Raw genomic sequence first — 22,575 nt, 5'->3', positions numbered from 1 at the left:
TGTGATTTTGCCAGGGCAATTTTCTTGATGAACATTTTTTTGCTTAGCAACTTCTGTCTTTATCTATAGGTTCTATTATACACTTGGTTGAATTTCTCAGGAGACTTTGGATGGATAAAATAAATATGGAAAAGTCTACTCCTGGGGCGCCTGGGTGGCTCAGTTGGTTGAGTAACTGCCTTCGGCTGGGATCGAGTTCCATATCGGGCTTCCTCTGCTTTGCAGGGAGCCTACTTCTCCCTCTCCCTCTGCCTATCACTCCCCCTGCTTGTTCTCTGTCAAGTAAATAAATAAAATCTTAAAAAAAAAAAAAGTCTACTACTTATTCATTTAGTCTGTGAGATTAATAAATTGCTAGGTAAGTTGACATTAATCCAATACAGTTTCAATAAGGCAATAAATGTTTATTTGGTAGCATGTGATATTGCTCAAGACAGTGCTCTATATTAAGTCTTCACAAGAAACTCACAAGCAAGAGACAATGTGGACAATGGCAGCAAGAATTCCTCTATTCTCCATTCACACAGGAAAATAATTTCTGCATTTAAGTAGAAAGAAACATATCTGGCTTCCTTAGAATTGTTTACCTCTAAGTCAATCATGTCCCGGGGGAAGGGCACCTCTGGGTTTTCACCAGTGTCCATAATTGGGATATTAGCTTTTCTTATCTCTTTCTCAACAAATCCTAAAACGACAGAATCAAAACATTCATGTATAACATAGGCCTGGAATTGACAATATTTGATGAAAAAAATAAGAGCAAAAACCTGGCTAAAAAGAGCTTTGTTCTATAAAGATGCTTTTATACGAAAGAAGCACAACATGTAAATTCTTTTTCCTCCACGTTCCTTTTCTTTCACTGTACGCTCTCTAAATCACAGACTCCCCAGGGGTGCCTGGGTGGCTCAGTGGGTTAAAGCCTCTGCCTTCGGCTCAGATCATGGTCTCAGGGTCCTGGGATTGAGCCCCAAATTGGGCTCTCTGCTCAGCAGGGAGCCTGCTTCCCCCATCTCTCTCTCTCTGCCTGCCTGTCTACTTGTGATCTCTGTCTGTCAAATAAATAAATAAAATCTTTAAATCACAGACACCCCAAAGAGGATTATCATCCCACAACCATCTTCTTTCTCTCTTGTGATCTTAAATGCTCATCTGCTTCAGTTCTCCCCCCTGTGCAACCAGCACTCCAGAGTACGATGGTTCAATTTGTAGATACTACTGTAGAGCAGAGCTACAGAAGGGCACAATTCAATAGAATATCTGACATTTAGCACACTAGTGAGACAACTCCAGATCAACAGTTTCATAAAATATGAAAACAATGATTATCAGTTTTAACAGAACAAAAAAACAAAAAGTGACATGGAGTAAGGCCCCAAAATACCAGAAAAGTGACAACTAGTAACATTTTTTAGGGCAGAGACCAAATTCACCCATCAGCTAACTGAAAGCTGACATAGGAGAGTAGCAAGATCACTGGTTTGGGAGCCAGAGAGAGCAATCGGGATTCAAATACTGATTCCAGCATAACTGGTTATGTTCTCGGGGAAGTCACTTAACCTCTCTGATCTTTGGTTTCCTCATTTATTTATTTATTTACTATTTATTTTTAAAGTAATCTCTACACCCAACATGGGGCTCGAACTCATGACCCTGAGATCAAGAGTGAGATGTTCTACCAACTATGCCAGCCAGGTGCCCCAGCTTCCTCATTTATTAAATGAAGTTAACATCCACCTGAAGGATGAAGTAAAGTCTGTGAACACCCCAACTCTCAATAGGACTCTAGTAATAGTGTGTTAGTTTCTTCCCTCATAGAAAGGCTATGTTGACATCTTAGATAGTGGGGCATCTCGATGGCTTAGTCGGTGGAGCGTGCAACTCTTGATTTCAGAGCTATGGGTTTAAGCCCCATGCTGGATATAGAAATTGCTTAAAAATAAGATCTCTAGGGGCGCCTGGGTGGCTCAGTGGGTTAAAGCCTCTGCCTTCGGCTCAGGCATGATCCCAGGGTCCTGGGATCGAGTCCTGCATTGGGCTCTCTGCTCAGCAGGGAGCTTGCTTCCCTTCCTCTCTCTCTGCCTGCCTCTCTGTCTACTTGTAATCTCTATCTGTCAAATAAATAAATAAAATCTTAAAAAAAAAAAAGATCTTGGGCACCTGGGTGGCTCAGTGGGTTAAAGCCTCTGCCTTCGGCTCAGGCATGATCCCAGGGTCCTGGGATCGAGCCCCGCATCAGGATCTCTGCTCAGCAGGGAGCCTGCTTCCCCCTCTCTCTCTCTGCCTGCCTCTCTGCCTACTTGTGATCTCTGTCTGTCAAATAAATAAATAAAATCTTTAAAAAAAAAAAAAGATCTTTAAAATAAATAATTATTGGGGCACCTGGGTGGGTCAGATCATTAAGCATCTGCCTTTGGCTCAGGTCATGATCTCCAGGTCCTGGGATCGAGCCCCATGATGGGCTCCCTGATCACCAGGAGTCTGCTTCTACTCCTCCCTCTCTCTCTGCCTTTCCCTCTGCTGTGCTGTCTCTCTCTCTCTCATAAATGAATAAAATCTTCAAAAAAATAAAAAATAAAAAATAATTTAATAAAATAAAATAAGATGGGGGTCTTTGCCCTGCCTCTCATAATTCTATAATGCAGTACTGGTATAAAAACCTTCCCACAAAAAAAAAAAAAAAAACCATTATGTTCAGTTTTCAGCCTTGTCATCTCAAACAAGGCTTCCATTAACCACCACCTAGACCCAATACCATAAAACCTACTTGTACACAAGAAATTCATCTTAATATCACGATCGTAAGACTGTTCTTCCTTTCTTTTTCTTCTGTAGTATTTTCTTCTTTTGTTACGAGGACTAGTGTCTCTAATTTAAGACAAATGACTCATTACAGGAATATAATATGGAACCAAAATGCACATACGAAGCTTTCGATCCATTTCTTCGCATCTTCTAACTTCATTCACAAATTTCCGCTGGAAAACATTCACATCTGGATTTAACTGCAAAATAAGAACACAATACCACATATTTAAATGCTGCATCTATTTTCTGTTTCACAAGCAACACTCTGCAAAGCGAAAATCTAACATGTGTCAGTGCATGATGCAACACTAACAAAAATGGCCTACTGATCTACATAACCTGCTTTGGGGCCAATCACACCAACTGAAGGTAAAAACCCCTCCCGCACCATAACACCATATTACTAGAACGGAGGCAAATTAGAGAAAACAATATGGTACAAAATGGTCTTCCCAGGCCAAGGTCTCAGTGAGCTCCCCCAACCAAAAATTTGAGCAACGGCTGTAATAGAAGCTCTGCCAGGTTTTCCTTCTCTTCATCCCCATGAGAAGACACAGTAGGCAAACTTCTCTTATTCTTCCAGGGTCTTCACTTCCTAGGGGACAGGCTGGTTTTTCATTCATACATCACAAGTAATTTTCAAAGCAATGTGACAGACATTCTGGGAAATACAACAAAAATAAAACTTCCTTCTTACTAAGAAGCCTGCAGTCTAATAAAGAAAAAGGATGAAGATAACCAGTAAGACACCACGTGATAAATCCTTTTTTTTTTTTTAAGATTTTATTTATTTATTTGACATCCTGAGATCACAAGTAGATAGAGAGACGGGGGGGGGGGGGCATAGGGGATAAGCAGGCTTCCTGCTGAGCAGGGAGCCCGATGTGGGGCTTGATCCCAGGACCCTGAGAGCATGACCTGAGCTGAAGGCAGAGTCTTAACCCACTGAGCCATCCAGGTGTCCCCCATGTGATAAACTCCATAAAAGTAATACAGATAAGGGGCACCTGGGTGGCTCAGTCTGTTAAGGATCTGACTCATGGTTTCGGCTCGTCGTGATCAGGTTAGGCTCTGCACTTAGCATGGAGTCTGCTTAAAATTCTCCCACCCCAGGCCTCCTGGGTGGCTTGGTTAAGCATTTGCCTTTGGCTCGGTCATGATCTCAGCCTGGCATCGAGCCCCATATCGGGCTCTGGAGGTAAGAGTGGGTCTGCTTCTCCCTCTACCTCTGCACCCTCCACCACTTGTGCTTCTCTCTCACTCTCTCTCTGTCTCAAATAAATAAATAAAACCTTTAAATTAAAAAAAAAAAGATTTCTCACTCCTTTCCCTTTGCCCCTTCCCCCTGCACATGCACACACTCTCTCTAAAACAAATAAATCAAATTTAATTTAAAAATGAGCTTAGAAGTAATAAAAATAATTTTTTAAAAAAGCAATACAAATTACGAGCTATGGCTACTCACTCAACATTTATGGAGCACCAACTATGTGCCAGGCACTATAACAGGCACCGGTGTAAATACCAAAGAGTATGCCCGAGCTTTGAGGAGTTATCAGACCCATGGATGAGACAGACACAAACTAATAAATACAATTTGTTGTGATAAATACTATTTTTTAAAAAGTAAATATTGTTGTCATTTTCTTATACAATTAAACATACACCTACCTACCTCATGACTAAGCATTCCACTACTAGGTATTTGCTTAAGAGAAATGAAAACATGTCTCCAGAGACTTGTACAAGAATGTTTACAGCAGCTCTAGCCACAATAGCCCCAAACTGGCACTGTTCCAAATATCCAACAACAGGAGAACAGATAAAGAGATTGTGGTATAGTCATGCAACAGAATATTACTCTGTAATAAAAAGAGAGTCAACTATAGATACACATAAAAACAGACACATCTCAACGCTAGTTTGAGTTAACAACGTCAGAAATAAGCCTTTGCAATGTATGATTCTATTTACATAAGTTCAAGAAAGGCAAAACTAATCTATGATGGTAGGAATCAAAGTAGTGGAGAATGACCAGAAATAGGCACAAAATACTTTTCTGGGCTGATGCAAATATTCTATATCTTGACTTGAGTGGTGTTTGCAGAGGTATAAAAATTTACCAAATCATCAAATTGTACTCTTAGGGTCTATGCATCTCAGTGAATATAAATTTTACATCCAAAAAAAATGTGGGGGGAAAAAATGAAAGAACGAAAGAAAGAAATGAAAATATACAGGAATAGCTATAAGAAAAAAATGAGTAAGTCAAAAAAATGTATAAAGGAAACACCTGAGGTGGGACTCTGGGAGATGAGGCAGGGTTCACCAAGCAGAAATAGGCAGAATGAAGCAGAAGGCTAAGACAAGTGACTCAGAGACATAAATAAATTGTATATTCAGAGGAGGGGAAGAATTTTTCCATAGGCATAATGGAATCAAATAATCCAATTTCTTAGAAACACTTTTTAAAGATTTACTTTTTAGAATAATACTGTATATGCAGAATAAATTGTAAGAGGGATAGACTGATAAATGGAGGAACCAGTAAGGACATTATCAGTATTATATTAATATTAGAGGGACGCCTGGGTGGCTCAGTTGGTTAAGCAGCTGCCTTCGGCTCAGGTCATGATCCCAGAGTCCTGGGATCGAGTCCCACATTGGGCTCCTTGCTCAGCGGGGAGCCTGCTTCTCCCTCTGCCTCTGCCTCTGCCTGCCTCTCTGTCTGCCTGTGCTCACTCTCTCCGACAAATAAATAAATAAAATCTTAAAAAAATTATTTATATTAATATTAGAGAGAATCTAAGGCAAAAAGCATTATTAGAGATTATGAGAATAACTATAAACAATTTCCAGGAAGATGTAATAATCCTAAACTTGGATGTCTCTAAGAAAATGTTTGTTTTCTTCGCTGAGCAGGCAGTATCTTGGCCTTCCATTCATAAATTTCCACTTCAATAAACATGAAACTGAGGCGAAAGTAGCCACAAAAGACTCCTGATAACTCTACTGGTTTCATTATCTGTAGGCAAAGTTCAACTGCAGCCAGTGTCAGGTAAGACGTTCCAAAATATCTGGGCAAGGCACCCTCAAAATACTTCCAATAGAAATTAACAGAACCACAAGGAGACAACTGACAATCTGTCTATGCAGTGGAAATTTTTAAATACAATTTTAAATTATTAATTCAAAAAGTCTACCAAATAATAAGGACAGAGAAAATGTGAACAACCTAATCAATGAGCTTAATCTAAAACATACACACACATATTTTTCTTATCCCAGTATCCAATAGTTCTCTAAGAATTCATTATGAAAACTGAGCACAAAATAGTTCATACCGCAAATCTCAGTAAAGAACTTTACTATACAGATAATGTTCTATGGTAACACAATTAAGTTAAAAATCAAAATCAGGGGCCCCTGAGTGGCTCAGTGGATTAAAGCCTCTGCCTTCGGTTCAGGTCATGACCCCGGGGTCCTGGGATCAAGCCCCGCATAGGGCTTTCTGCTCAGCGGGGAGCCTGCTTCCTCCCCTCTCTCTGCCTGCCTCTCTGCCTACTTGTGATCTGTCTGTCAAATAAATAAATAAAAATCTTTAAAAAAAAAATCAAAATCAAGGGGCACCTGGGTGGCTCACTTGCTTAAGCATCCAACTGTTGGTTTCAGCTCAGCTCATGATCTCAGCATCATGAGATGGAGCCCCATCTGTCTCCTGCTCAGTGGGGAGTCTGCTTGAAGATTCTCTCCCTCTGCCTCTTCCCCCACTAGTATAAACACACACTCTCTCTCTCAAATAAGTAAATAAGTCTTTAAAAAAGAAAAAAAACTCAGTATCAAAAATACAACCTAGGGTGGCCTGGGTGGCACAGTCAGTTGAGTGGCCAACTCTTGGTTTCAGTTCAGGTCACGCTCTCAAGCATCATGAGATCAAGCCCCACATGGGGCTCTGCGCTACTTAAAAGGACTCTCTCTCCTAGGGCACGGGGGTGGCTCAGTCGGTGGAGTGTCCAACTCTTGATTTTGGCTCAGGTTGTGATCTCAGCGTTGTGGGATCAAGCCCCACAATGGGCTCCACACTCAGTGCAGAGTCTGCTTGGGATTCTTTGCCTCCCTCTGTCCCTTTCCCCCACACATACTCTCTCACTCTCTCTCTTTCTAAAATAAATAAATAAAATCTTTTAAAAAAAAAAAAAGGTGTTCTCTCCCTCTCCCTCTGCCCCCACCCCCTGGCTCTACACACAAACCCTCTCTCTCTAAATAGATTAACAAAAAAAAAAAAAAATACAACCTAAATGACATATTTGGAAATGCTAAAATAGTACTGAATAATTCATGGCTCAAAGAAGAAATCATGGGGCGCCTGGGTGGCTCAGTCAGTTAAGTATCTGCTTTCCGCTCAAGTCATGATCCCGGGGTCCTGGAATCGAGCTTGCACTGGGCTCCCTGTTCAGCGGGGAGCCTGCTTCTCCCTCTCTTACTTCCCCTGCTTATGTTCCCTTTCTCTCTGCCAAATAAATAAATAAAATCTTAAAAAAATAAATAAATAAAAAGACAAAATAAACAAAATTTTGTTAGACTGAGGGAAGTCATAAATAAATATAAGAATCTAAAAATGCAACTATAGGGGTGCCTGGGTGGCTCAGTGGGTTAAAGCCTCTGCCTTCAGCTCAGGTCATGATTCCAGGGTCCTGGGATCAAGTCCCGTATCGGGCTCTCGCTCAGCGGCGAGCCTGCTTCCCTTCCTCTCTCTCTGCCTGCCTCTCTGCCTACCTGTGATCTCTGTCAAATTAAATAAAATCTTAAAAAAAATTAAAATTAAAAATTAAAAAATTAAAAATTAAAAAAAAATAAAAAGGCAACTATAGTGCTTGCTTTGGCAGCATGTATGCTAAAAAAAAAAAAAACACCTGGAATTATAAAAAGATTAGCACAGCCCCTGCACAAGGATGGTACGCAAAATCCTGAAGTGTTCTGTACAACAAAAAAATAAATAGGCAATTATAGATGGATAATACTAAAATACTAAAATGAGTGTTAGGCCAATAACTCTTCAGTTTAGATTAAAACAATTTTCTAGAAAAATATAGCTTATCAAAACTGATAAGAAAGGAAAAAACCGAATAAGCCTATAATCAGTAAAGAAATTTCAAAAAAAATTTTTTTAAAGATTTTATTTATTTATTTGACAGACAGAGATCACAAGTAGGCAGAGAGGCAGGCAGAGAGAGAGGAGGAAGCAGGCTCCCTGCTGAGCAGAGATCCCAATGTGGGGCTCGATCCCAGGACCCTGAGATCATGACCTGAGCCGAAGGCAGAGGCTTAACCCACTGAGCCACCCAGGCGCCCCAGTAAAGAAATTTCAATGGTTAAAATATACCCACCTAAAAATATCAGGCCTGGGGCAACTGGGTGGCTCAGTGGGTTGAGCCTCTGCCTTCGGCTTGGGTCATGGTCCCGGGGTCATGGTCCCGGGTTCCTGGGATGGAGCCCCGCATCGGGCTTTCTGCTTGGCGGAGAGCCTGCTTCCCACCCCCCCCACCCCCGCTCTCTGCCTGCCTCTCTGCCTACTTGTGAAATTTCTGTGTGTCAAATAAATAAATAAAATATTTTTAAAAAAATTAAAAAATAAAAATAAAAATATTAGGCCTAAATCCATCAGAATCCTAGAGGAGAACACAGGCAGCAACCTCTCTGACCTCAGCTGCAGCAACTTCTTGCTAGACACATCTGTCCAAAGGCAAAAGAAACAAAGAGAAAAATGAACTACTGGGACTTCATCAAGATAAAAATCTTTCACACAGCAGAGGAAATAGTAAAAAAAAAAAAAAAAAAAAAAGACAACTGACAGAATGTGAGAACATATCTGCAAATGACTTATCAGACAAAGGGCTAGTTTCCAAAATCTATAAAGAACTCATCAAACTGAACACCCAAAGGACAAATACTCCAATCAAGAAATGGGCAGAAGTCATGAACAGTCATTTCTCCAAAGAAGACATCCAAATGGCCAACAGACACAGAAAAAAATGCTCAAAGTTAACTTGGCATCAGGAAAATACAAACTGAAACCACAATGGGATACCACCTCACACCAGTCAGAATGGCTAAAATTAACAAGTAGGAAACAACAGATGTTGGCAAGGATACAGAGAAAGGGGAACCCTCCTACACTGTTGGCGGGAATGCAAGCTGGTGCGGACACTCTGGTAAACAGTATGGAGGTTCCTCAAAAAGAAAATAGAGCTGGGACGCCTGGGTGGCTCAGTTGGTTGAGCGGCTGCCTTTGGCTTGGATCATGGTCCCAGTGTCCTGGGATCGAGTCCCGGCATCGGGCTCCTTGCTCGGCGGGGAGCCTGCTTCTCCCTCTGCCTCTGCCTGCCACTCTGTCTGCCTGTGCTCACTCTCTCTGACAAATAAATAAATAAAATCTTAAAAAAAAGAAAATAGAACTATTCTACGACCCAGCAATTGCACTACTGGGTATTTACCCCAAAAATACAAATGTAGTGATCTGAAGGGGTACTTGCACCCCAATGTTTATAGCAACAATGTCCACAATAGCCAAAGTACGGAAAGAGCCCAGATATCCATTGATAGATGAATGGATACAGATGTGGCATATATGTGGATACATATATATACACACATAATATATGTACATATACACACAGAGCTGTGGTATCTGTGTACACACATACACACGCACACTGGAATATTACACAGCCATCGAAAAATGAAATCTTGCCATCTGCAATGACCTGGAATTAGAGGGTATTACGCTAAGAAAACAAGTCAAAGAAAGACAATTATCCTATGATCTCACTGCTATGTGGAATTTAAGAAACAAAACAGAGGGTCATATGTATGGGAAGAAAGGAAAAAAAAAAAAAAAACCAAGACGAAACCAGAGAGGCAGACAAACCACAAGAGAATTCTTAATCATAGGAAATAATCTGGGTGTTGCTGAGGGGTGGTAGGTGGACGGATGGGGTAACTGGGTGATGTATATTAGGGAGGGCATGTGATTTAATGAATACTATTATCTAAGTCTGATGAATCACAGACCTGTACCTCTGAAACTAATAATACGTTAATTTTAAAAAAGCAAGAAAGAAAAAAATTAAAATATCAGGACTTAGAGGCGCCTGGCTGGCTCAATGGATAGAATGTGTGACTCCTGATCTCAGGGTTCGTGAGTTCAAGCTCTCCATTGGGTGTAGAGCTTACTTAAAAAAATAATATAATGAAGAAATAAGAACATCAGGCCTGGAAGGTTTAAAAAGAGTTTCCACTAATCTTTCAAAAACTAGATTAAGCCCAAATCTTGGAAAAATCATTACAAAGAGGAAAAATGAAGGAACACTCCCCAACTAGTAAGTAGGACTGGCCAGTATAAACTTGATACCAGATAAGAACAGTTTGAGAAAGGACAATACAAGCCTTATCACTTATTGATACAGTAAATCCTTATTCACGGTTTTAGTTACCTGCAGTCATCTTAGTCTGTGCAAGTGATCCTCCTTCTGACATACACTCAGAAAGTCAACAGTAGCCCTACACTACGTCACCATGCCTACCTACATCATTCACCTCACCGAGTCTCCTCACCTAAGCATTTTATTCTCACACCCTCACAAAAAGGGTGAGTACAGTACAATAAGATATTTTGAGAGGGATGCACATAACTTTCATTACAGTATATGCTATAATTGTTCTATTTTATTATTATTGTGTTGGTATCTTACTGTACCTAATTTATAAACTAAACTTTACCATAGGTATATATGTTTAGCAAGAAACAATATATGTACAGGGTTTAGTACTATCTCTGGTTTCAGGGACCCACGGTGGGACTTGGAATGTGTCCCCCATGGATAAGGAGGGGTATTACTGTAGAAGCGAAAAAAAAAAAAAAATCCTCACACAACATCAGGAAACTGACCCCCCAAATTCTTTTGAAATACACCTCATGACCAACTTGAGTTTACCCAGGTTTGCAAGGATGATTTTACATCAAAAACAAAAAATCAGGGTGCCTGGGTGGCTCAGTTGGTTAAGCAACGGCCTTCGGCTCAGGTCATGATCCTGGAGTCCCAGGATCAAGTCCCGCATCCGACTCCCTGCTCAGCAGGGAGTCTGCTTCTCCCACTGACCTCTCTCCTCTCATGCTCTCTCTCTCTCAAATAAATAAATAAAATCTTTAAAAACAAAACAAAACAAAAAATCTATACAAATCTATACAAAATCAAAATCTATACAAAACAAAAATCTATACAAATCTATACAAATCTATACAATAAGCATATGAAAAGATACTCCATATAATTGGCCATGAGGGAAATGCAAACCAAAACCACTATGAGATACAACTTCATAGCCATTAGGATGGCTATAATAAAATCTTTAATTTTTTTTCAGATTTTATTTATTTATTTGAGAGAGAGAAAGTGAACAAGTACGAGGTGAGGGGTGGGTACCAGAGGGAGAGGAAGAGGGAGAAGCAGACTCCCCACTGAGCAAGGACCCTGACAAAGGGCTCAATCCCAGGACCCAGAGATCATGACCTGAGCCAAAGGCGGACGCTTAACTGACTGAACCACCCAGACACCCCCATGATAAAACTTTTCAAGTGGAAAATAACAAGTGTTGGTGAGGATGGGAAGAAGTTGGAACCCCTGTACATTGATGGTGGGAATGTAAAGGGCTGTGGATGTTGTGAAAAGCAGTTTGGAGGTTCCTCAAAAAGTTAAACACAGAATTACCATATGACCCAGTAATTCCACCCGTAGGTATACAACCAAAAGAAATAAGAACTCAAACAAATTATTTGTACACAAATGCTTGCAGCAGCATTACTGACAAGACTTAAAAACTGGAAACAACCCAAATAAGTTCATCATCTGATGAACGAATAAACACGAATATTACACATATAATGGAATAACATACAGCCATAAGAAGGAACAAAGTCCTAATACAAGCTACAAGGTCGATGAACCCGGAAAACCATATGCTAAGTGAAAGAATCAAGACACAAAAGGCAACATATCCCATGATTCCAATTATGTCCAGAATAGGGAAAGCCCTAGAGACAGAGATAGATTAAGTAGTTGGCCAGGGCATGAGGAGGGACTGCTAATGGGTATAGGGCTTCTTTTGAGGGTAATGAAATGTTCTGGAATTAGACAGTGGTGACGGTTGCACAACCTTGTGAATACACTAAGAACCAATGAATTGTACACTGTGAAATGGTGACTTTTTGGGCTTATCTCAATTATAATGAACATAGGCAGTAGAGTCAGACAGTAGAGGGGTACAGATGTGTGTATCCTGGGTAGCTATTTTCATCTATGTCATAGGTTCCTAGTGTGGAAAATGCAAATGGTGGGTTCCACTCTTCAAAAGTGGGTTCTATGTAGAGAAGAGTGGATGAGGGGACCGGTGAGTCACAGAAGATTTTGAACAGGCTGAGTGAGAAAAATGTCTTATTCAATTGTCTCTCTAAAACCCAGAGTGGTATCTTTTGCAGAGAAGATAGATAACAACTCTATAGCTCTCTCTTATATCCAAAACCGGAATTCATTTTAATATGTTGCACATTTTCACAAGAAAAATAGATACAAAAAAACAAAGTACAGATACAAGCTGCAACATGGATGAACCTTGAAAACATGCCAGATAAAAGAAGCCAATCACAAAAGACTACATAGTATATGATTCCACTGACATGAAATGTTCAGAATAAGCAAATCCGTAGAAACAGAAAGTAGATTAGTGGCTTTCAGGGGATGGAAGGGGGAGGGGGTATGGGGAGGAAATGGGCAGTGACTGTTAATGGGTTCAGGGTTTCTTGTCAGGGTAATAAAAATTCTAAAACTGGTGATGGGGGTTGTATAACTGTGAATATACTAAAAATCATTGAATTGTACACTTCAAATCAACAAATTATATGGTATGTGAATTACAGCTCAGTAATTGTTAAAAAAAGACCATAGGAAATAATCTGGATATGTAATTTACCCAATTAACAGATTAAAGGAAAAAACATGGGCGACTGGGTGCCTCAGTCAGTTGGGCGTCAGCCTTTGGCTTAGGTCATGATCTCAGGGTCCTGGGATTGAGTCCCACATTGGGCTCCCTGTTCAGTGGAGAGCCTGCTTCTCCCTCTTCCTCTGCCTACCTCTCTGCCTACTTGTGCTCTCTCTTTATCAAATAAATAATATCTTTTTAAAAAAAAAATGCCATGTGACAGATACATAGCCCTATTTCCTTATCAACAAAAATCCCAATTTTGTTAAAAGCAGTTACTGGTCAGGTGAAAAAAAACCACTTTCCCCAGACTCCCTTGCAGCTAGACTACACCATAATTCTGGTCAAAAAAAATTAGGAAAGTCTCCTGAGGATTTCTGAGGGGTTTTTTTTTCTCTTAATATAAGTACTTGTTCTTCCCAGCACTTACTTCTTCTTGCCCAGAATATGGATGATTTAATACCTGGAACTGTGTGTGGTCATCTACAAGGACAAAAGCCAAATGCTCAAAGATGGCAAAAAAGAGATACACAAGGGGGCACCTGGGTGGCTCAGTGGGTTAAAGCCTCTGCCTTCGGCTTAGGTCATGATCCCAGGGTCCTGGGATCGAGCCCCGCATTGGGCTCTCCACTCAGCAGGGAGCATGCTTCCTCCTCTCTCTCTCTCTGCCTGCCTCTCTGCCTACTTGTGATCTGTCTGTCAAATAAAATAAAAAATAAAATCTTGAAGAAAAAAAAAAAGAGAGAGAGAGATACAGAGGGCACCGGAGGCCTCAGTCGGTTAAGCTTCTGCCTTCAGCTCAGGTCATGATCTCAGGGTCCTGGGATCAAGTCCTACATTGGCGGGGGGTGGGGGGGGTGTCCCTGCTCAGCAGGGAGTCTGCTTCTCCCTCTCCCTCTGTGTTCTCTCTCGTTCTCACTGTCTCTCAAATAAATAGAATTAAAAAAAAAAAAGGGTGGTTTGCATTTCCCACCCTGCTTAAAAAAAAAGAGAGAGAGATAAAATGATCTTAGGACACTGATGATAGTGTGAAGCTGGGCTTCCTGTTACAAGAGAAAAGTACACCCCTCTCACTTGGGTTTTCAGTTACATACAGCTGAACATAATCCTAACCAGTATTAGTTTGCCGTTACTCTTCTTCAACATGTTAGTAAAGTCTTAACGTATATGGGGAATAAAGGGGAAAAAAGGGGAAATAAGGGGAAAAAAAAGAATACGGATTTGAAAGGAAGAAACAGCCACTCTCCAATGGTGCAGTAGAAAAGATTATATCAAAGTAGCAAAGTGTTAACAATTGGCGAATCTACATCATAGTATTCAGCGTTGAAATTTTTCAAAATAAATATTTACGGCAAAAAATACTGATGAGCAAAGCAGTGAATTCTGTGACAACATATACCATGAACAAAGGGAAAAGACAAGCCAAGTTATCAGTAAAGGATTATAAAAAGATTAGCTTCCAGAATACATGAAGAACTTGTACATATTCTACAAGTCAATAAGTAAGACAAGCAACCCACAAGAAAAACAAGCAGATGATAGGGACTACACATTCATGGGAAATGAAACCCATTATGCCCAATAAACATAAAAAGATACCCAGTGTACTAATCAAGAAAAAGCAAATTAAAACAAAAAATAGAGCACTTCACACCCACCATGGCGGCAAATTCCTTTAAGCTTGAGCACAGACCCACTGACACAACTGTAAAGTGACAGGAACTCTCAACCAGCAACAGAAGTTTGAACAGGGGGGCGCCTGGATGGCTCAGTGGGTTAAAGCCTCTGCCTTCAGCTCAGGTCATGATCTCAGGGTCCTGGAATCGAGCCCCGCATCAGGTTCTCTGCTCAGCAGGGAGCCTGCTTCCTCCTCTCTCTCTCTCTCTGCCTACTTCTCTGCCTACTTGTGATCTCTGTCTGTCAAATAAATAAATAAAATCTTTAAAAAAAAAAAAAAGAAGTCTGAACAGGTTCAACGCTGTCAAGAAGCCTTTGACAACACCTGACAGTTAAAGAGGCACAGCACATTCAGCCATGCCCGTCTTAGTTATAATCCCTGGAGCAGCAGCAAGTCCGTTACTTGACGCAGTAACACCAGAACATCATTTGCCTCTTTCATCCTCACTCTCTCACGAGAGTTCAGTGAGGTTTTCCAGAGGCTCATGGTACACGTCACAGCCAGATGACTGCTGAAGCAGACACGAGAATCCAGCTGTCTTCTATTAATTCGGACATTAAAGAGATTTTCAAAAGCATAAAAGCAATGCCACTCTTCTATTTTTTTTCTCTGTTTTGGAAAATACTTATTTTTCACAAAAATGTTATTTATGATAACATATAGCAGGTTTATTATTATGATTTTTTAATAAATAAATATGTTAAGCATATCTCATACAATAAATATTGATAGCTATAACTCACATAAAAACTCTCTGGGGTCCTCAATCATGTTTTCAGGGTGTAAAGAGGCCCTTAGACCAAAAAGTTTGAGAACCACTGCCCTGGAGAAGCTACCACATATGTCTACCAGGAGACATACAAGAATCTTCCCGCAACACTAAGAGCAAAGAACTGTCCATCAGAAGGAAAAAATTATAGACTGTGTATAAAATAACTAGATAGTAATTTAAAGAAATGAACTAGGGTGCCTAGCATCTGCCTTCTGCTCAGGTCATGATTCTGGGGTCCTAGGTTCGAGTCCCACCTCAGGTTCCATGTTCTGAGACAAGCCTGCTTCTCCCGCTTCCTTTGCCTCTCTCTCTCATGAATAAATAAAATCTTTTTAAAAATTAAAAATTAAAAATAAATGAACTAGCACCACCTATATCACATGGCCAAATCTCACAAATACTGAATTTAAAAAGCACAGGGCTGAAAGATATATACAATATACCATGCATATAGTTTTAAACCATCTAAAATCATACTAAAATATATGATTATTTAGTGATACACATATACACACAAAAAGTAAAAAATAAAAACACATGGGAATTATAAAAGCAAAAACTGGGGCACATGGCTGGCTTAGCAGGTAGAGCATGCTACTCTTCATCTCAGGGTTATGAGTTCAAGCCCCATACTGGGCATAGAGTTTACTTTAAAAAAAAAAAAGGAAAAATCTTCACAGAGGTTACCTCTGCAGAGGTGGGGAAAGAAATAGCATGGGGGAAAGATACACAGGAGCCTCAATTATATGTGGAGGCTTTCAAGTACATATATCAATTACATATGTACTTGAAACACAGGTATTCATTATATTATTCCCTATAATTTTTTGTATGATTATAATACATCATAAGCAAAGATTAAGAATGCTGAATAGGGGGCGCCTGGGTGGCTCAGTGGGTTCGGCTCAGGTCATGATCCCAGGGTCTTGGGATCGAGCCCCATAACGGGCTCTCTGCTCAGCAGGGAGCCTGCTTCCTCCTCTCTCTCTGCCTGCCTCTCTGCCTACTTGTGATCTCTGTCTGTCAAATAAATAGAATCTTAAAAAAAAAAAAGAATGCTGAATAGATACAAAAGTGTTAGGAAGGGGAAGACACCATCAAACCAAATGAAGGATTGCAAATTAAAGGTGACTTCGGTTTGACTTAGGTCTCAACTCTAGAAAATTGGAAGAATACCGCTGCAATAGCTCAAATTTAGCAAGTCAGGATGAAGAAACAGTTTGGGAAAAGGTAAGGTGGTGGGATTTAGACATGCTACCAGGAGCAGCAAAGATGTAAAGAGAGTTGTAAATTTAAAGATAGTGTTTGGGAGCTGTCAGGGCCAGAGATACAGATTTGGGACTCACTGAATAAGGAGGGAAGATTTGAGAATAGATGAGATGATCAAAAAGGGTAATAAAGGAAAATGAGGGTATGAAGAAGCTTCTAAGAAAGAGCAGAGGATAAAGCTTGGGGAACAGACACAGAGGCCCATGGCAGAGAAGATAAAAGAGAGGCTGGGGGAAGATGGCAGTGAGTCCTCAGAAAGGTCAGTGAAGGAATCAGAGTCAGACAGGAGAACATTCGAAGAAAGAAGGTATAAAAATGTTCAAAGAGAATGACAAATGTGCTAGGTCACTGGATTATATTCGTATAATTTCAGTGTGCCAATTTCAGGAAGCCAATATTGATTGATCCCAACACTTTCTAACCACTCTTCTTTCACCCATTCATTCCAACAAAAGCTGACTGAGTATCTTGTATGTAGACACTAATGATACAATGATTATCTCTGTCTTCATGGTCCTATGATCACAGTAGAAGAGAAAAACTAATCAATTACTAGCACTGATGAATGTAAAATCACAACTACAATGAGTGCTATCAATGGGAGTACACGGAGCTTTGAGACTGTGTAATTAGGGAACTGTTAACTCCTCCCTCCTTTCAGCAGTGTATACTGTGCCTTCCTGAACAGAATGTAAGCCCTAGAGGACATACTTTTTTTTTTTTAAAGATTTTATTTATTTATTTAACAGACAGAGATCAAACTAGGAAGAGAGGCAGGCAAAGAGAGAGGGGGAAGCAGGCTCCCTGTGATGGGGGGCTTGATCCCAGGACCCTAGGATCATGACCTGAGCCAAAGACAGAGGCTTAACCCACTGAGGCACCAAGGCGCCCCGAGGGCACACTTTTTTATACTCTTATACTATTGATTTTCTTTTGATATCTTCTCCATCTGCTCAGCATAATGCTTCAAAATAATGGGTATTTAATATATCCTTCCTTACACATCTGTCATGGGATGCATCAGATTTTGTTAAAAAAAAAAAAAAGTTCTATTGTACAGAAGAGCTGTGACTTTTTTTTTTTTTTTAAATAACCTGCTATGGGTGTTAAAGAGGCCAAAAGTATAAGCCTTGAAAAGGTTAGCTTGGTGTCCTCTACCTGCATCTCAACCAATTACCTTGAGACTGCTTAGGATGATTCTCAAAGAAGGAGCTAGTAAAATCACGGAACAACTGGCACAAAATATTCTCACCTCTAGAGAGACAATTTGAAATGTACATTCTACCAATAGTAACCCAGTTCTATGTTATTTTTGCAAATAAAAAGCAAAACAGGGACGCCTGGGTGGCTCAGTGGGTTAAAGCCTCTGCCTTCTGCTCAGGTCATGATCTCGGGGTCCTGGGATAGAGCCCCACGTGGGGCTCTCTGCTCAGCGGGGAGCCAGCCTCCCTTTCTCTCTCTCTGCCTGCCTCTCTCCTTACTTGTGATCTCTGTCTATCAAATAAATAAATTAAAAAAAAAAAAAAGTTTTGGGCGCCTGGGTGGCTCAGTTGGTTGAGCCACTGCCTTCTGCTCAGGTCATGATCCTGGACTTCCGGGATCGAGTCCCGCATCGGGCTCCCAGCTCCTTGGAGAGTCTGCTTCTCCCTCTGACCTTCTCCTATCTCATGATCTCTCTCATTCATTCTCTCTCAAATAAATAAATAAAATCTCTTAAAAAAAAAGTTTAAAAAAATAAAAAATAAAAAGCAAAACATTCATTATAAGGCGATTGGCTCTGACAACAAAAACAGAGTTGAGCGGTATTCAAGAGGCACCCCACAGCTACTTACATCACGAAACTGAACCTTTCCCAGTTCTCCTAATTCACTGACGCAACAATAAGCAGCTTCTGACTGTAGAAAAAGCTGGGCCAGCGTCATCTCCTCGCTCCGGAAGAGCTCCCCCATGGTGGCGGAAAGCACCAGTCAATGGAGTACCTGAATTTCTCTCCAACCTAAAGCAAAAAGAGAAAACTGTATTACTAACAGGAGCAAACACCACAACAGTAAGGCTCTTTTTTTTTTTTTAAAGATTTTATTTATTTATTGGACAGACAGAGATCATAAGTAGGCAGAGAGGCAGGCAGAGAGAGAGGAAGCAGGCTCCCTGCTGAGCAGAGAGCCCGATGCGGGGCTAGATCCCAGGACCCTGGGATCATGACCTGAGCCAAAGGCAGAGGCTTTTTTTTTTTTTTTTAAAGATTTTATTTATTTATTTCACAGACAGAGATCACAAGTCAGACAGAGATCACAAGTAGGCAGAGGCAGGCAGAGAGAGAGGGGGAAGCAGGCTCCCTGCCGAGCAGAGAGCCTGATGCGGGGCTCGATCCCAGGACCCTGAGATCATGACCTGAGCCGAAGGCAGAGGCTTTAACCCACTGAGCCACCCAGGCGCCCCAACAGTAAGGCTCTTTTGTTTTGCATTTCATATCTTCCACCCCATGCAGACAGATCTTTAACATCCTTTAACAGATCTTTAACATTCAAAGGATGGAAAGGAGAAATTGCAAAAGGCTGTTACTAAATCCTCTCCCACAGAATACCTAACAAAAAGCCACTTCCTTCAGTCAACATCAGGATCAAATGACAAAATTTGGGGGCGTCTCAATACATAAGACTGTATCCAGGTTAAAAACAGGAACTGGGATTCCCAAACAGCTCTTTAAATACCCTGGACAGGGTATTATGAGGCCACCCAGGAGCCCCTCTACTGCCCATTTCTAACTGTTGGGAGTCCCAGCATTACCCTAGAGCTATAGGTACCTTAAAGGGTTTAATCGGGGTGCCTGGGTGGCTCAGTGGGTTAAGCCTCTGCCTTTGGCTCAGGTCATGATCTCAGGGTCCTGGGATTGAGCCCAGCATCGGGCTCTCTGTTCAGCGGGCAGCCTGCTTCTTCCTCTCTCTTTGCCTGCCTCTCTGCCTACTTGTGATTTCTCTCTCTGTCAAATAAATAAATAAAATCTTTAAAAAAAAAAAAAGGGTTTAATCTTCCAACTCCTCAGGAAATACCACTTTCTCCCTAAGGAATCTAAACACATCAGCATTATCTGAAGAAAAGAAAAGGTCGGGGGTGGGGGGGAGGGAGGGAGGGGGACACCTGGCTGGTTCAGCCAGTACAGCATGTGACTCTTGATCTCAGGGTCAGGAGATTATGAAGCCCCATGTTGGGTGTGGAGTTTACTTAAAAAAAAAAAAAAAAAAAAAAAAAAAAAGAGCTGCCTTGCATATTAAGCTAAATTTCGAGTCCAGCATGACAGGAATATGTTGATAATGACAAAGCAGTTTTATCAAACCACAGAGAATAAACCTGCCACTTCCATAGCTTTCAATTTCTTATCCCCACCTTCAAGGTTAATTACATTCCTCCATCTGTTAAAGCGTCTCATGCATGAGCCAATAAAGGTTTCCTTTTAGGGCTGTCTTATCCTTGCCCAGTATGAAAGACAATGGCGCTATCAGTGGTCCTGAAACTGCAATTATTTATTCTCAATCAGCTATTGTAAGGCACAGACTGTGCTCTATCTAAACTCTGCAAACCGTACAATATATTTAGTATCATGAGGGCATCCATAAGGATAGGTGAAACTGGCATCAAAGGAAGAGTTACTGTTCTGCAAGGCTGGAAGACATTTTGAAAAATCTGAATGACAAAACCTTTGCGCATTTGTTCAAGGCAGCAAAACAAAACACTCAGATATAAGCAAAGATTTCTCAAGAGATTATGTAGCCTGTCTTTAAAATTGTCTATACCCGAATCACTCAAAACAGCTGTTATCAACCCTCCCACATCCTCCCCCAAACAAGAATAGAGTCCACAACCTCTAAAGCAGGTAAAATTATGCCTGATCAGCACAGTTCAGGGGCTGCCAATAATGACAGCCTCCAGAGTTGCCTCCCTCCTTCTGTTCTTTAATGATTACAAGTCTCCCTAGAACATCTCTATTCCACTGGAGCCAAACAGAAAACTAAACAGGCTAAAGCGATTCGGGGATGCCTTGTCACAAAACAAAATATGAATAAACAGCAATTCTGCACAAGATGAGTATAAATAAAGCGCCCGGCGCCCAGCCTCACTATTGTCATCCAGCCCTCGCCTCCTACGAGGTATTCAAATTCACCTGCTTCATTTCCTGTCTACCCAGTGAGAAAGCAGGAATTCTCTGAGCCCAGGCACACCTACCTCCCCAAGTGGCGATTAAAAGGCGGGGAGGGATCATCAAATTGGGAGCCCCTTTAAAAAGCCCCCCAAATTCTTCTGCCTAACCAATAACCTTCTGTTCCTCCGCCTACGCCTTAAATGGGGGAAGGGTCGAGGGCCTCCAAAGAGAAGTGAACCTCCGATTCCTACGCCCCGGCGTGGGGGTGCCCGAAGAGGGGTGAGCCCCCACTTTCTCTCAAAGACCTAAGATCTCTGCTAATTCCTTTGACAAGTGAGGAGACTAATTAGAATTTCCCATGCCCTTCCGAGGCCTCTCCGGGCCGCGCCGTACCTACATCCCCCCGCTCACCTTCAGCCCCGGGCCGGGCCGCAACCAAAGCAGCCGCCCCAGACCGAGCCCGCAGCCTCAGCGGCTCGGGACATCAGCGCTCGACGTGCGTGCGTCCGCAAAGCCCTGCCCCCGCGCAGCCGCCGGCTCCGCCCCCACGATGACCTCATTGTAGTCAGCCAATGGGGGGAGGCCTGGGTTGGCTGCCGCACTGCAGAGTCGCGGGGGCGCGGGCAAGACCCTGAATGCTGACGCCATCTTGTTCCCGGGGCTGTCACTCCCGCCCCGCGGGACGGGGTGGCTGTGGGGGCTGCTGGTGCGGGTGCTCGAGGACCTCCACTCATATGCCCTTCAGAATCTCTTCTCCCTGACACTTACCCTCGAGGCTGGGCTGTCTGCTTACAGATTAATTCACAACTTTTTTTCCTCGAGGAAATTCACATCAAGGAAGGGGAGACATTATGAAATGACCTGAAAGCTGGAGGAGAGCTTATTAAAAGCGCTTACAGTCCAGTCTTCTCTACATTACACACGCACGCTTTTTCCTTATTTTACAGAGGAGAACATTTAGGCCTCTGAGTGAGCAAGGCCTAAGATCGTAGTAGAACCTTAAACAGGGGCTCGTTCACTTAAGTATGGAAAAGCCGTTTTTAGGAAGGTGCTTGGCTAAGTCCCTTTAACAAGAGTTCAGGGTCTATTTTTCTCCAGTTAGTGGGGAAATCCCCATAAGACCCTATGTAGTGACAGTACATTTTTATCTTGTTCGGTAGATTCCTGCAGGCCCGTTTGACCATGTAAGGGTTTTCTATTCCTCAAAAGTTTTTAAAGAATAACTTTTTTAAATGGCAAAAGTGGAGCACCTGGGTGGCTAAGTCGGCTAAGTGTCTGCTTTCAGCTAAGGTCATTGCTATGCCCCAATAATGGGTCCGTGATTAAAGGAGCAAGACTGATACAAAGCGAAGGTCAAGCAAAGCTTTATTTCGTGTCAAGCATCAAGAATCAAACTGGCCGGCCAGGGCCGCAACTCTTACAGAGAGGGCGACCTCGCTCTCCTTTACGGACTGGCTTTTAAGGGGAAAGGCCATGCGGTTGGGCCTGGCCACGCACAGGTGGGCAATGAAATTGTAGCACACAGAGAAAACTGCACAGTGTTGCTAGGTGACCAATTGAATTACAATTTCACCTTGGTTAAGATTGGCGCCCAAAAGGCCCCCAAAGGGCAGGGCCCATACTCCTTGGTAGCTAGGGAGACAGTACGCAACCCCCCACTGATCGGATGTCTCCACCTGGCCTGACCCATCCTTGTATCTGTGCTTTGCTACCTGACGCTGGTTTCCCGGACTTGTTTTTAAGTAAGTCCCCTGGGGGAAGGGGAGCAGGGACAGTTTAAGGGTTAAACAACAAAGTTATTGTTTTATTGTTTAACCTCAATGGAAGCCTCTGGCTAAAATAAAAATATAAAATACGTCCTAACAGTCATGATCCCAG

General features: G+C 41.8%; 1 protein-coding gene across 2 annotated transcripts in view; it reads right to left on the bottom strand.

Moving 5' to 3' along the window:
• The window catches only part of ATP6V0A1 (ATPase H+ transporting V0 subunit a1), a 63,058-nt gene extending 41,829 nt beyond the window's left edge, over window positions 1–21,229 (bottom strand). Inside the window, exons 1-4 of one of the 2 annotated variants that reach the window (XM_080827070.1) lie at window positions 21,109–21,229; window positions 18,392–18,555; window positions 2,924–3,002; window positions 588–685 (exon numbers count right to left, since the gene is read on the bottom strand). In XM_080827070.1, coding sequence (XP_080683196.1) covers window positions 588–685; window positions 2,924–3,002; window positions 18,392–18,508 — 294 coding nt within the window. In that variant the 5' untranslated portion in view covers window positions 18,509–18,555; window positions 21,109–21,229. The remainder of the gene's footprint in view (window positions 1–587; window positions 686–2,923; window positions 3,003–18,391; window positions 18,556–21,108) is intronic. The other variant, XM_080827069.1, reaches the window with a different exon arrangement.
• Window positions 21,230–22,575: the final 1,346 nt, after the last annotated feature.

Source organism: Martes martes, assembly GCF_963455335.1.
Source record: "Martes martes genome assembly, chromosome: 16".
Classification (NCBI taxonomy): Eukaryota; Metazoa; Chordata; class Mammalia; order Carnivora; family Mustelidae; genus Martes; species Martes martes.
Note: the sequence above shows the minus strand (reverse complement) of the source record. Positions and strands in the feature narration are given on the sequence as shown.